The 15,631-nt window shown below is 35.2% G+C and overlaps 1 protein-coding gene across 2 annotated transcripts in view; it reads right to left on the minus strand.

Annotated features, from left to right (window-relative positions):
* LOC123311127 (protein vestigial) overlaps window positions 1–15,631 on the minus strand; it is a 167,884-nt gene that overhangs the window by 47,345 nt on the left and 104,908 nt on the right. For both annotated transcript variants that reach the window (XM_044894915.1, XR_006537424.1), the window contains exon 3: window positions 13,067–13,231. In XM_044894915.1, coding sequence (XP_044750850.1) covers window positions 13,067–13,231 — 165 coding nt within the window. The remainder of the gene's footprint in view (window positions 1–13,066; window positions 13,232–15,631) is intronic.

Here is a 15,631-nt window from a genome sequence, read left to right on the forward strand (position 1 = left end):
AGCAGAAGCTAGCCAGAAGATGAAAAACAATACGAATTTGATTCGGAAAGCATTTCGGGGTATTCTGAAACGGAGCAAGGAAATGTTTACACCAAAATGGAGGACATTTCAAGCAGCTCATGTAGTTTTTTCTTTTAATTTAGTATTTATGATTGTTTTGTTCATTTTTTTATTTTGAAAGCACGTGCCTACATCATTGGTTTAACAATAATGAAATCGACCTAATTCATCTCAATTCTTGAACTGAAACATTCAAAAACAATATCCAAGCAATATCAAATTCGATAATCAGTTATGTACCTACAGAGCCTTAATTTTTCCTGCAAATGACGAGATAGAGAACTTCAAAATACAAAAAGCAAGGGTACGCAGCTATAAAAAGGAAAACCAATGTAATAAGTAATTACTTATTGATGTTAAAATAATGATGGATTGAATACTTTTGATAATTCATCTTTAAAAGTCACTTTTAACCACTTTCAGGAATCAAAGTTCCTAAAACTTCACATTTACGTTAAAAATTTGTGCAATAAAACTGTCTGCGAGAAAATTCAAAACACATGCCTTCGCTTAGTTTTTTGTGGTCTTTTCAAATACTGAAACAGACTTTCAAAATTGCGATTTACAGGGTGAAAGATATATGTTTGCCAAATATGAAGAAAATATACCGGGTAGTTCGTCTCATATGGCCTCAGGAAAAATGAGTAAAATTCATAAAACGCCCCCTGTATCTCGGTTATGAAGACAGTTAGAGCCAATAAATGTGCTATCTCTAGAATCACCTTGGTGTCACCTATCCGTCTGTTAAGTACATACATATTTCCGTTTCCCAATGAAACACCCTTTATACGAACGAGAAAGCACGTAGATCTTCCTTCTCAGGCAGATTCCAAAAATAAAACTGAGAAAATAAAAGCCATAAAAATTGATGGTGCAAACAGCCAAGACATTCTGGCAGAATCGTGAAAAAAATTTAGTCATTTCGTTTTAAACTAAAAATGAAGACACTTTTGTAGGAATTATTCCCGATTTTCAGCTCCTTGTATTTATTGCAGATCGTGGAGTGACGCTGGGAATATCATTCCACTACCGATCGAGAGCTTCCTTGGCATTCTTATTACTACATTCCAAACCAACTCTTGCTTATGTCTGTAGGTTTCTCAGAATCTCGAACATCCTTTTTCGAAAGATTTTTAATTTGACAGTAGGTTCGATCATTTCATCACATGACCTTTTTTGTAAATTAGTGGGATACACGATAAGACTTGCTACGAGACATTTCTATAATAGACAACTGACCCACTCCACTCTTCACCTTATTATTCAATTGAATATAATTTGGATACTGGAAATAATGGAATTATTGAATCGAAATATACGACAAAAAGGTGGTACTGTGCACGTTAAAGCCCAATTGTAACAGCCGAGAATTCGACCGAAAGTGTGTATACTCCATTCAGATTTATTTTAGCAGTCGGTTGGCCATGAAATAATTTTCTCAAGTTTTTGTAACTAGAACGGAGTAAGGTTGGCACTCATGAAATGTTTTAATGTCCATTGAACTATAAAATAACTGAAACTAAACTAAAAGTTCTTTTAGAGTTCAATGTTAATGTCATAACGCCGTTGCCACAGCTAATATCAATTTTTATCACGAAAATGCCGAAAGTGATGGAAAAAGAGGTTTCAGGAAGTGCTATTTAGAATTCAGGTCCGCTCATTCAAATAGTAGTTATACCCTGATATTCTAAAATCCCCAATACGTCAGACGGTAGCGAACATATTCAATGTAAGAGAATTTATATAATGTTTCATATCTAAACGACTTATCAGCTGAATATTTCCACCATCAGAAAGGTTGTGAATGAAAAGGATGACAAAGAATTTCCTTATATTGGGAGACCCAAAAAAGTGGTGGCATTTGAGAATTTTTTTGTGAATCACTGGTTTCTTGTGGTTCTTCAAAGTCAACCCTTGGTCTAGTGTGATTCCTAGACACTTAATTTTTTTTTCCATTTCACTTCTGGTCCATCAATTTCTAAGTTAGTAGTAATTCTCAGCCGTCGCTTAGATTATTATCCCTCTATTATTATTTCTCGACTCTTTTGGCAGTCAAGTTTAATTTTCCACTCAATATATCAATGGTTTGTTTCATCAGTGAAGAGGCATCCGCATATGTGTCGGTATAGTTTGTCCAATCCAATCCATTGGACAAGACAGACCGAATTGCAACTGAAGCCGCTCTAGGCTATAGTGGTTGGTACATCCTCAATATATTTTTATCGGTTTTCTTTGATGGAGACCGACACTTGAGTAATTTTTCATCGGCACAAGGTGACGCCAGCATAAGACTGACCAGCTACCGAATGCGAAGTTGAACTAAGCTGTGCTTTTTCAATGCTAAATCACGAGCTACGTCACTCGATTCGTAGCTTGTCAATTATATTAGTACTGAAAATGCTCAACTTCGCGCAACTTCGCATTCGGTGGCCGATCGCCCTAAGGCTGACCAGCTACCGAATGCGAAGTTGAAAGAACGACACTAAGCTCAGAGGTGAGCTAAGTGGAGCTGAGGGGCCGGCAACCGATCGCGAAGAGGACCCAAGAGCAGTCAGCTTTCACCGATGCAATTTTTATGAAGCTGGCAAGCCTAAATTTTTTTTTTAAACCAAAATTTTAGGGTCGTTTGTCCATCGTGGGTCCACGTTTGTCCAACTTTTTTTCACTTGTCCAGGCACCGTTTGAGAGATATGGAAAAGAGAAGAAGTTTTTCGCTACATTTTATGAGCAGCACACCCAAAATGCAAAAACCTATTTTTACTGGTATGGATCGTTTGTCCAACGTTAGTCAACATTTGTCCACCCAATTATTTCATTTGTCCATCCACACACTGAGAAAAATGAAGATGAGATTAATAAGCTAATAATGAATAAACGTGATTTCCATTAAAGAAATTTTAAGATTTCAGTTATTTATAGTTAATAAGAAATTTATTAAAGCCTAATTTATTTGGTCCAAATATTCGTTATTTGATAAAAATAAATATCGTTTTATTATTTTAGTTTGAACCTTTATTTCCCATAAATATATAGTTTATAAATAATCAATCTATTTTTGTTAATATTGAAAAAAAAATATTTGCCAGCTATGAAATCATTCTCGACTTGTCGACCAATAGATGGCAAGCATGCCCATTGGTCAAGCAAAGCGTCAGTTCTAGTCTTCAATCTACTAGCGAAATTTGATGCAATACAGATTTCCAGATCATTCTGGATTTTATAGATCTAATTTTTTTCTTCTTGTGGCTTGAGAGTTTCAACAAGCTTATGTCTAAAAACATGGTGTATGCACTGATTAGATTTTGTTTTTCCCGCTTCGAAAATAAGAGATAAGTTTCGTTTTTCCCACTGTAGGTAGCGCCGTTTAGGAATTGACAGTTGTCAAATGATATTTGAAAATAATTTGAATGCATTCCTACGACTTATTGCGAATGTGCTGTATTTATAAGCGATTATTTATTGTTGTGTGTGAAAATGTATTACTTTCGAGAAAGCTCGTACAACATTAATTTAATGAACATGTCGTTCAGTTTTCTGTATGGACAATCAAGAACTACAGCTAAGAATTCTGTGTTGTTGGACTATCACTCTTTGTTGTTGGAAATTGAGGAAGAGCCAAATCAGATGAACATTTGGGACGGATAGAGCTAACAGTTTTACGGCAACTTCAGCAATATTTAAGCAATAAAGGAACTTTATTGAAAATACGTAATTTGAATTGTGAGCATGTATAAAGAAACAGAAAAATACGTTAATCTGTTCGAGTCTGTTCTTCAAAATTTCTTCACAATTATAGTGAAAATTGCGTTTCAGTCAATTGAATATACAGGATGGCCATTTGAAAACGAAACAGACGAGATTACAGACGAAATAAATTTTTTCGATAGAAATGCTCGGACAGGTCGATTTCTGTTTCGAGGGGGACAACTTAAGATGTAGGTTACGGACGCATAGCGCTTCAACCCTTGCTACTACAACCCTCACCCCCAATTTTTGAATAGGGAAGATGGGGTGAGTGATACTTCATTTGAAAGGTATTTTTATACTGATTTCAGCACAGTAATTGTTTTTTCATTTTATGCATTAGTTCTCGAAATATTCTTAACTAAGTATTTGAAAATGAAGTGGTGTTTTCATGGCACTTGTAGTGTTTTTTTGTGAAAAATCGACATTTTGAGCTTCAAAACAACCATGACTGTGGCTTCCTTTGAAGCCACAAGTTGATTGAAGAATTCTGCGGTTCTATTCGCACATTGATTGTTTGCAAAAAAAAGTGAAATTATTTCCACCCGCTCTGCAATTGAATAAACCATGTCGAACAATGAATTACAACACATACAAGTCTCGATTCAAAACTAAGAATAATTCACATGTCAAAGAACTAGTAAGCCAACTTAATGATCTGTTCCTAATAAATAAAAAATTATCGATTCTCATTTTTTTGAAAAAGATATGAATTCAATAATCAACAAAATGAAAACATTATTGAAGCCAACTGAGAAAACACTTCATAATTAAGTCGGAAATCGTTTCACGAATTGGGACTGGAATATTTCTGTGGCATCATTAATGATTTGATTTTCTTACCTGGTAATCTGATTAGAGATATGTACGTATTTGGACTTTTTGGAGATTTCTATCGATCAAGTGTTACCGCATGTTATTGGAAATACTGCAAATTATATCGAAGATAATTTAGATTGAGTTTCAGCAAGATTGAGCTCCTTCGCAATACGCTTTGTTTGTTCGACATCTTGATTAAAGATTTCTATGTCAGTAGATTGGAGGAAGGAAGCCACAGTCATGGTTGTTTTGAAGCTCAAAATGTCGATTTTTCACAAAAAAACACTACAAGTGCCATGAAAACACCACTTCATTTTCAAATACTTAGTTAAGAATATTTCGAGAACAATAAAAAGAAAAAACAATTACTGTGCTGAAATCAGTATAAAAATACCTTTCAAATGAGGTATCACTAACCCCATCTTCCCTATTCAAAAATTGGGGGTGAGGGTTGTAGTAGCAAGGGTTGAAGCGCTATGCGTCCGTAACCTACATCTTAAGTTGTCCCCTTCGAAACAGAAATCGACCTGTCTGAGCATTTCTATCGAAAAAATTTATGTCGTCTGTAATCTCGTCTGTTTCGTTTTCAAATGGCCACCCTGTATTGAATATTTCGCCAATCAACTGTGCTTTATTGAAATTATATTAAATTACCTTCCTCACGAATACAATTTGTCAAAAAAATTATCCTGAAGAAAAATAGTAGTTCTTCTTCGAATCCTTCGATAGTGTTGAAATATCGGCAGATTCGTTTTTACAACGAAAATTCAAGTGTAAATCACAAATATTCGTTAACAGCTGAGAAGATAGTCCGGTTCATTTTTGTTTTTTGGATTCTTTGACGGATCAGGAACACAGAGATGACTGTAATCTGTGATCGATATAAACGGAGAACAAATAAAGCGAGAGAGTATCATTAGATTTTCTTTCATAGAACAAGGATAGAACTTGGTGGCGCCGCCACGAAACGAATCTCTTATTTTCGATTTAGTCTAATGTCATTCTATTCTAAAATTGACGAGTGCATACACCATGTTTTTAGACATTTTAATTGTGGCTCTTGTTTGACATTAATTGTCAATACATAGAAATAGAGAATGCATAGAAACGTTGATTCATTTAATTTTGAAATTACCGGATGACGGTTCCTTCTTCAGTAAATTGATCCAAATATGATCTATTCCTATACCGAACAATTTACTAAATTATTATCTTGATCTAATAGAATACACGTAGACTCTTTAATCTTTCGTTTATAATGGTCTTGTTCCGTCATTTTTAGTGTTGTTCCAATCCATCATGTGGTCTTCCGTGTTAGAACAAATATGATCTGCGATCTGTGATCGATTAATTTCTCTATTTTTAATATTATTTTTATGTTCGCGTTTTCTAATTTCTAGAGGTCTGGACGTTTAACCTGTATAAGTTTTACCACAAATACAGGGTATGTTGTTAATACAATTTTTTGATTTTTGTTTTTCGTTCAAAGGTTTAGTTTTTGTTAATTTGGATCTCAAACCATTTTGGGTTTTGAAAACAGTTCGTGTGTTGAATTTCGAACCGATTCTTCTTATTTTTTCTGAAAGGCCATTAACATAAGGAATTACATTCAATAAATTTGGTTGTTCTTGACGGTTTGTTGGTTGTTCCTGATCATTATTACGATTTTGGTTGGTCATTTTTCTCTCTAAATTTAATATTGTTTTTTCAATAAAATTTTCCGGGCATTGATTTGTGGCGGCGTAGTTGTACCCATGGTAGAGGAATACTTCATCTCACCATGATGGTACCAAGGGTAGCCAAACGATGGCATCACTGCGCACGACGGTTGCGATCACAGGGTAGAGTATACGTCTATTGCGGTGCAGCATACGCCAAACGATGGCGCCACCGGCGACGCAACACTCTATACCCTCGACGTAACCGGCGTTTATAGCAGGCACAAACTACGCTGCTCCGGCGATTGTCGTAGGTAGCTGCTAGGGTTCATTAACCTACCTGATGAGTCCGACCCTAGCAGTGGGACGAAACAATCACCCCAAGAGCACGCATTTCCTCAAATAGCGTGAACTCACCCCAGCACATACCGCCAAAGTGGTGACCCCGACGTGATGAGGGAGGGCCGTCTTAACGACGTATCCCAGAAGGCCAGACCGGTTGAGACAATAGCTCGCTCACAATGCACGCTCCCATCTCTGGTATTTCTGACGCTACTCTAGACGCCCTTTCCCATCTTCGTAAACGGCGGTACCCTGCCTACCGTATCGCATCGCTTCCCCAGTCAGCGCCGCTGGTGGGGTAGTGTTGTGGCGGCGTAGTTGTACCCATGGTAGAGGAATACTTCATCTCACCATGATGGTACCAATGGTAGCCAAACGATGGCATCACTGCGCACGACGGTTGCGATCACAGGGTAGAGTATACGTCTATTGCGGTGCAGCATACGCCAAACGATGGCGCCACCGGCGACGCAACACTCTATACCCTCGACGTAACCGGCGTTTATAGCAGGCACAAACTACGCTGCTCCGGCGATTGTCGTAGGTAGCTGCTAGGGTTCATTAACCTACCTGATGAGTCCGACCCTAGCAGTGGGACGAAACAATCACCCCAAGAGCACGCCATTCTTCAAATGGCGTGAACTCACCCCAGCACATACCGCCAAAGATTATCCCTAAGAAAATGTTTAATGTCAAGTCAACTTCATTATTTCTAATTTCGGGTGTAGATGAAATTAAATTAGCTCTATCATAAAGTGTTTTAATAATACCTCTTTTGACACTTACTTGGTGATTGAAATAAAAATTCAAATATCTATTAGTATGTGTCTTTTTCCGGTATACGCTCGTTTCAAAATAATTCGAAAACTTTTTTATCGAAACATCTAGGAATGAAATTTTGTTATCCTGCTCTAATTCCATTGTAAATTTTATTGTAGGTTTTTTGTTGTTAATATGATCAAAAAAATTCTTTAGTTCATCTCTACCATGTTGCAAAATCACAAAAATATCATCTACATATCGCCACCAAATCTTTGGTTTTAGTGCATATGTGTCTATATATTTTTGTTTCAAACCGTTCTCTTTCAGGAGAAAAATGCGAGATTTTGACAAACAAAATTTTGTTGAAGTCATTAATGAAGTGAATATCATCAGATTTTCATTTAATATTTCTAGAATACATCATGTGTTTTATTTTGAATTAAATGTTTATAAATGTGAACAAAAAATCGAAGCAAAAATCATTCAAAAACCGAATAAATAAATATTTATACAGTGGTCTTAAAAATATACAGCGTGATTCATAACTATTGGGACATAGACTAAGGGAAGATTGTTTGGACCAAAATTTGGCGACAATATATATGAGGACCATATATACCTCAATAAAATATAACTGTAGAAAAAGATAGAGGGCGTTAAAGTTGAATTTTTTTTTTCGTTTTTTTGCTAATAATTTCACTGTTTATTTTTTCATCCGTTTTCAATAAAAACAAAATTGAACAGTTCAGAGCATCGGAAGCGGATTTGTAGTAACGATTTATTTATTTCATTCATTTATTTCGACGATAAAGCATAATTAAAAACAATGTAACATAAAAAGAATAAACTTAAATTAAATGTTCAACGTGGCCTCTTCCGACTTCTATGCCTTTTCTAATTCTTTCAATAAAGGACTTTCGAACTTCGAAGAAAATATTATTCTGTCCCCTTATAAAAAATTCAACTTTAACGCCCTCTATCTTTTTCCACAGCAATATTTTATTTAGGTATATTTGGTCCTATCACCATATTTTGGTCCAAACAATCTGCCCTTAGCCTATGTCCCAATAATTATGAATCACCCTGTATATATCTCCGTAATTTATCCAAATCAACTTCAGCAGATTCTAATTAAAGGTATCGATGTACACGCAAAGTTTATTAAAAATATAAAATATTAATACCCTGTTGAAAGTACTAACGTTCAATTCGATCTTTCATAAGAATTCGGTGTATCAATTTCATTTCATCAATAAAAGCTTTTTTTTATTTCATATTTTGATGATTCAAGTGATCAAAGAGCAGTAATATTTCTTGAACTTCTACCGGACTTCTCCCAAAACCGGACAAAAAATCTGGTCCCGCGAGTGTCCGCTTATGGGAGCTTTCACTGATTTATAATTTCAATATGTTGCTGAGCTTCAAGTATGGGAATGAAATGTCAATATTTACCAAATAGTAGATAGTGAAAAACAAAATGTTTTCTTCTTGGGCCGTGGAAATTCTTCAAAATAATCATTTACTGTATAAGGACAATTCGGATGAGACAAAGAAAGTTGTGGTGATGTACGATAGAGAGTAGGGGAAGTCGAAGGATAGTAATATGCAGCGGGTACCTCTGTTTAGATTACGATCTCAATGAACAGCCTCGAAATAAATCTTGATAGATTTATGAACGTAATTATAGAAGTGAAACCATATAAATAACCGATGATATATGAATGGTTCGTCAGAACTTTTCGATTCCCTGGACATATTATCTTGAAATGGGTTGTATCACCCACATTACTGTAAAAATAAGGAATTATGGAATTATCATATTCTTGGTTGTAATTGAAATGTGTGGTTTTGTTGCAAAGTGTCGTACAAGTAACTACGCAGCGGTCTGTTATTCCCAGAATCTTCTAGAAACTCAAACTATATACTTCGACTTTGGCTGAAAAATTTGTGACTTCATCTAGCTAAGAACACGAGACATTTAAGATGATACAGAGATGATAATATATGGGTGCCGTACTAATTCGATTCTTCAACACTTAGAAATGTTGACAAAACTCATGCTAAAAAAAGTCGTGATAAAGAATTTCTGGAATAGAACACACGAAAAATTATATAATTTTTGCTGATGATACGAAGCATGTAGATTTTACTAAAAAAGTTAGTCCATCGTTAGAACTACATGTTGTTTCTAAATTGGAGGTACAAACGAAAAGGGGAGATTCCTAAAATAATTTTAAGAGAAAAGAAATCCCATAACATGGGTCAAAAACGTTTTATTTTCGATATACAAGGTGTTAAAATTTGAATTTTTTTCAAGTTTTTTCGCATAGTATCTACACTTCATCATATTCAACTGAAATTTGGCATAGACATTACAGTTGAGAGTTTACACCATTTCAAAGATTATAGAGAAGGAAGATGGGAAACGAAGCGACTACACTTGCGTGAGCGCCGCCTGGTGGTTCAGTTATGTATTAAAATACTAAGACTGGCATTTCATGGAGATATTTCAACATGGCCGTTTTGTTTACGTTTTGATTTTCGTACCGCTTGTTCTAGTCACCTTATTTCCATGTTATTTGTGTATTTTATTTAGTGAAAACTTCAAAATCAAAGATTTTGCTCAAAATGTCGTATGGAAAATATTGTATGGTGAAGAACTGTTGAAACTGCTGTTTGGGATTCTCCGAATATAAGTTTTTTGAATTTACCAACGAAAATGGAAACGTAATTATTAAAACTCGTAACATGTGACTGGGATGTTGATTGATTTTTATTTTCAGTGTTCTGAAGTGGATAGAATTTTCCGGGCGTCAAGACATTGACTTGAGTAAAAGCCACACCATGTGCAGTAAACATTCTACCAAAAATTATAGAGTTAGGCTCTATAATCTTTGCATTTTACTTGAAGTCAATTTGAATCTTTTCATCCACGTAAGTCGCTGTATGCAGGAAGCATCCCATGCATGAAAGGGCCACCAAAGGAACCACATGCGATGGAGGGCGAGCAGTTTGAAACTGATACATTGAATACTGATGGTAAGTCTTCCTAGATATCTGCAATGCATAACTGAATGCATTACTCATTTATCATTTATTGAATGCATATCTTTTTTATATGCAGGAAGCATTCCGTTTATGGAGGGGTCACATGAAATGGAAAGCAAGCAGATTAAAAGTGTTACGACAAACACTGATGGTAAGTCATCCTAGATATCTGTGACAAAAATAATTGAATGAATTACTCATTCATCTTATATATGAGATAATTTATTCAATATATTGAATTAGTTGTTTTATTATGAAAGTAGATTTCAAGTACTTCCCTTTTTCAGATATTCTTTCGAGTGTACCTTAAGAAGTTGTCACACTCTGTAGAGTACTTCCAAGTCTTTTCCCAGAAGTGATAGAAAGATCCGAAAACTGAAATTAACAATCAACTCCTTGGAATGCAAAATATATGGTACCTATATCGAATATTTGTTCATTTAGATTTCTGATAAAAATTGTACAAATTCAACAAATTCTATTGCCCAAAAAAATTTATTGCATGGAAATAACAATTATGATATATAATAGTTCAATATGTACTTTTGTATCCTTTATTCAAAGCTGTATTATTTGTATACAGGTGTTTTCAAAGGTGAGAATTTCGACAAAATTATTCTCACTAGTAGTACCTGTCAAAAAAAACCTCACCTTTAAATATACCCTGTAAATTCTTCGATTTTGTCATAATTTTTTATAAATTTCGAATGAAAATATAGCAAATCTAACAAAGTATTTCATTAATATTAATTGATTCAAAACAATGTTTACATGAAAAAAACATCCTGATCACGAAACAAAGCCCTGGTTTTGTTTTGTCGCTCAGGATGGTTTTTTTTCTGGTCTCGACTAAGTCGATATTCGAATCCAATACAAGGAATAAAATTCGAATTTCGCGCCCTTCGATTATAAAGCAGACAACTGTAATTTTACTGTTTGACATTACGATTTCAGCGCCATCTAATTTCTCAGTATGTGAAACACAGGCCCAAAGTGTAGTCGGTTTTTAGTACTAGAGATATAGGGTCGTTTCCCATCTTCCCACTCTATAATCTTTGCACCATTTGATATGATAATTTCGATAGCAAATCTACAGGGTGATATTTTTCCGTATCTCAAAATGAATGCTACTATGAAGAAGTCATATGAATAAGAACATCAAGTTGACGATGATTAAAACTATCGCGCGACCACAACTCACATATGGATCGACGGCATGGGGCTCCGCAGCCAAGACCCACATCAAGTGAATACAGGCCACTGAGAATAAACTCCTTAGAATGGCGATGGATGTACCCTGGTTTGTTAGGATCAAACAAATCTACAAGGACTTGGAATGGGAACCAGTTACAGAATTTATGAAGAGAAAGGCGGAAAGGATATTCGACAAAGCCAAGCAACATCCAAATGAGGAACTTTGAAGATTAGTCGACTACGATCCAACAGAAGAAGCTAGAAGGTCAAGAACCTACTACCGAAGACCTAGAGATCAGTTAAGGATTTCAAGTAACCAAGGAAGAGCTTAACCTATAAAAGATATAGGCAGCATACAACTATCAACACGACTATGACCGTGTGAGTCCAGAAATCATAAGAGTCAACTGGGTAATAGGCAAAATGCCCGGAACCTATGAAGAAGCAGTTTAGGGTTTTTAGTGGGTCTCGAGCTCAGGAAAGTGAAAATCCCCACACTTGTTTCCCCTTAGGAGAGGATGTGTTCGTCTGTCTCGCAGATTTTCCCCCTACTACACAAAAAAAAATGTCTTCTTTCCTCGGTCAATCAATTCTTCGTTCTGTTGCAAGTTTTGATCTCATAGCTTTTCGTATTTGTGAAGTATACAGAACTGTTCAACATCTTCAGGGAATGATGGGTTCTCTGCCTCTACTTGTTTGGGTTGGAATAGCATTGAGTTTTTTGCGATGAAGATTTTATTATCCTCTATCTACTGTTGTCTTTTGATCAGCTTTTTCTTGACCTCATTTTATCAACAACCTCCGCTTCAGTATATTGGATTGCGTGTTTTTTTATGTGACACGTCAAGTCCATTCAAGAATGATTGACATCTCGAGTGGCTATGGAAAATCAAATTTAAGTTGGTAATAGTCCCAGAGTTAAGATTTTGTGTTGGAATTCAGGTTGGTATTGGGATTAAACATTGATCTATAGACCTATTATATGTGAATCTATGCACTGACCAATAATAATTTGAATTGTGTACTGCTGTTTATGTTCTCAATTTAATCACACAGATTGAAAACATAATTGTTTCAATTTTGAAAGCGGATTAATATGCTTTGAATTTGATTATTTCTCCTTTTCAAATATTTTTCGAGGTTATATTTATATATTCAAGTTCTGTGATTGAAACTACAGAAAGTATTGAAGATCTTTTGTGATCAGATATTAAGCTGCGTTTGGACTTTCAATGCCTACTGGGATGTCAATCATTTTTGAATAGACTATAGCTGCTTCCTCATGACTTGTATCTTATTAAATAAGCCTACTGCGATCACTATAATGATCCAACGATTGAAATTCCGTTGTTAGAAAGCATTTTCGGATATATTCTTGTTTTTCGTTTTACATTAGTAATAAGATGTTAAGTTTTTCTGATCAATTGGAGTTAACCTACCTTTCGCATGCGCCGCAGTCTTATCCAGTGCTTTTGAAAAATGTTCATCGACCACCGAAGCGGCGTCACCCTGATAATGTGTGAAAACAACACAATTGGCTGAAACGTATTGTGCCCGCGACCCACTCGCGTCATGAGAATCCTCATCGTCACCATGATGATGATCTGAAACGTAACAAAAATACCTGCATCAGATTAATCAATTGGAATCATGACAAACCTTTTGAGTTTTACTTGATCATTTCGAGTGTACTAGTTGAGGGAATGTCATATGAAATGGGTCAACAAGGCACTGCATTTTCAGTAGAAGAACAACAAAAATTAATTATAGGTATCTAGTTTTATTCTTCTATTCTTTCTAAGGAGAGAACATTTGATGATGTTTAGTGCATTGGGTCAGCATAATGCAAAATTTCTCCGCAGTTTCATTGCCTTTAAATATTAATTTTTTTTCAAAGTTTGTTTATGGAACCTATCTTTTCGATGCAGACTTCCGTCTAGTGCAACTAGTTTCTATCATGGAACTGCCACGAAATGAATTCGACGATTTGAAACTGAATAGCTGAATAGTGTTCGGTAATGTCGGAGTTAATTCATTATATATAGATTTTCTACATGATCCTCACTAGAACTCACTTTCTCAAGATGTCATTTCATAATAGAATTTTCTAAAGTTTCCATATGATTGTTTATAAGATGAATCATTGGATGCAAATGAATATAGAATATCGATTAATTCCTTCATTTCTTTCTTTCATGTTCGGATTTTCGGTTTGAATTAAATTTTTTGTTTCTATTTTCGGAGGTACTATGAATGTTCAAACCGCATTTTCTTTTTGTTTTATATGTGTTATTCGGTTCAAAAATTTCATTTTTCATTTCATTTCAATTAATATCACTCATGATCGAGCTCATGATTGACCAATCATTTTTCTTATTTCCCACGTACCTTCAAATCTATCTTTACGTCTTCGACGCACACATGGATCAACGCAATTAAAAACAACCAGTCAATTGACATCTACGCATAAGCAGGACGTATCAATAATTTCCACCCATCAATTTTCACGATTTCTCTACAACCGACAAGAATTTCTACAATTTCTGCAAAGCGGAACATCAAAGCCGAGAGCCATTTGGTTAGAATCCGACTTGTGCACCACTTCAACCAAGAACCACTCAAGAGAGACCAGATCAGTGCAACGCAAAAGGTAGGATTTGAAGGCTTTAAGATCTTTGAAAATTATTACAGTCCACTTCAATTTAATCCTACAACAATGAATGTGCGAGAAAAAACATCCATTGTGAATTTATATAATTTTTTTCAATATTGTCCACTTTAATTCAATCCTACAACAATGAATGTGCGAGAAAAAACACCCATTGTGAATTTATATAATTTTTTTCAATATTGTATAGCTCATCCCCATTAAGATTTGATATTTCACTACAGAAGTGGGAACTTTCATTACAAATTTAACGAATTTTTAAGCTTCGTATCTTTTGACATGCCTACTACAGAATAGTGGATGTTATACCCTCTCAACTCGGATACGACAGAATCAATCGTGTGATCATTAAATTCAAAAGGCTGAGAAATTGCAGACAAACGTTTCCAGAAACCTAACTGCACGAAACTCAACATCTATAAAATCTTATTCACTAAATATACAGGGTGAGTCATGAGTCGTACAAATATTTAAACAGCGGGTACTTGAGGTCAAAAGAAACATTTTCTTCCTTTATCATTTTTCCCGATTCGGCCCTGATATAGCCATTTCAAGTATTCATAATGAGGGGTGCCACCCCTGAAATAACAAAATTACCTTCAGAATAACTGGCTAAATCTGTGACACTGCACATCTGTGGTTCTTTGAATCAGAGTTGCATTCGACCAAAGTACCCAATTTTTCGAATTTCACAGATATTTTTCAATTTTTGAACATCAAATTACTCGCAAACGGCGCATTCTACGAGAGAATATGAAGAATACTTTTAGTTTACAAAACGTTCAAATATTCATTAGGTAAGCGTCCAACTTAGTTTCAAGAGTTGGGTTCTTTGAATTTTTGGTATTTTTATGGAACGTAATGACCATAATTAGAAAACCGGAAGGCGTGGGTGATATCTTGTGTTCGAAAAAAAAACAACAAATAAATGAAAAACTATATTCCGAAATTCATTTCATTTGATACAACCGTTTGTGAGATAGAACTAAAATAACCCATTTTTTATGGGTTTTCAACAGCCCGTATTCTTTTCTTAAAACCTAGCCGATCCGGAAAAACTGGTTGAGGAAATAAGTGTTTCAATTGAACTCTACTGCTAAAAGACCTACCCTGTATGTCGTCAAACAATGCTCGAATGATGACCTATTACGTATTATAAAAAAATTCGTCCTTGCATTGATGTAGAGCTGAAAATCAATCAAGGGACATCCAAAGGAATCCAAAAAATATCATGAACTATTTAATGACGACAGTGCTGTTTTAACAAAATTATTATAGATCTGAATCATTTATTCGCACTAAACACACACGCTATTAGGATGGTCAGCCTGGGAGC

The sequence above is a fragment of the Coccinella septempunctata genome, chromosome 4 (genome assembly GCF_907165205.1).
Source record: "Coccinella septempunctata chromosome 4, icCocSept1.1, whole genome shotgun sequence".
Lineage (NCBI taxonomy): Eukaryota > Metazoa > Arthropoda > Insecta > Coleoptera > Coccinellidae > Coccinella > Coccinella septempunctata.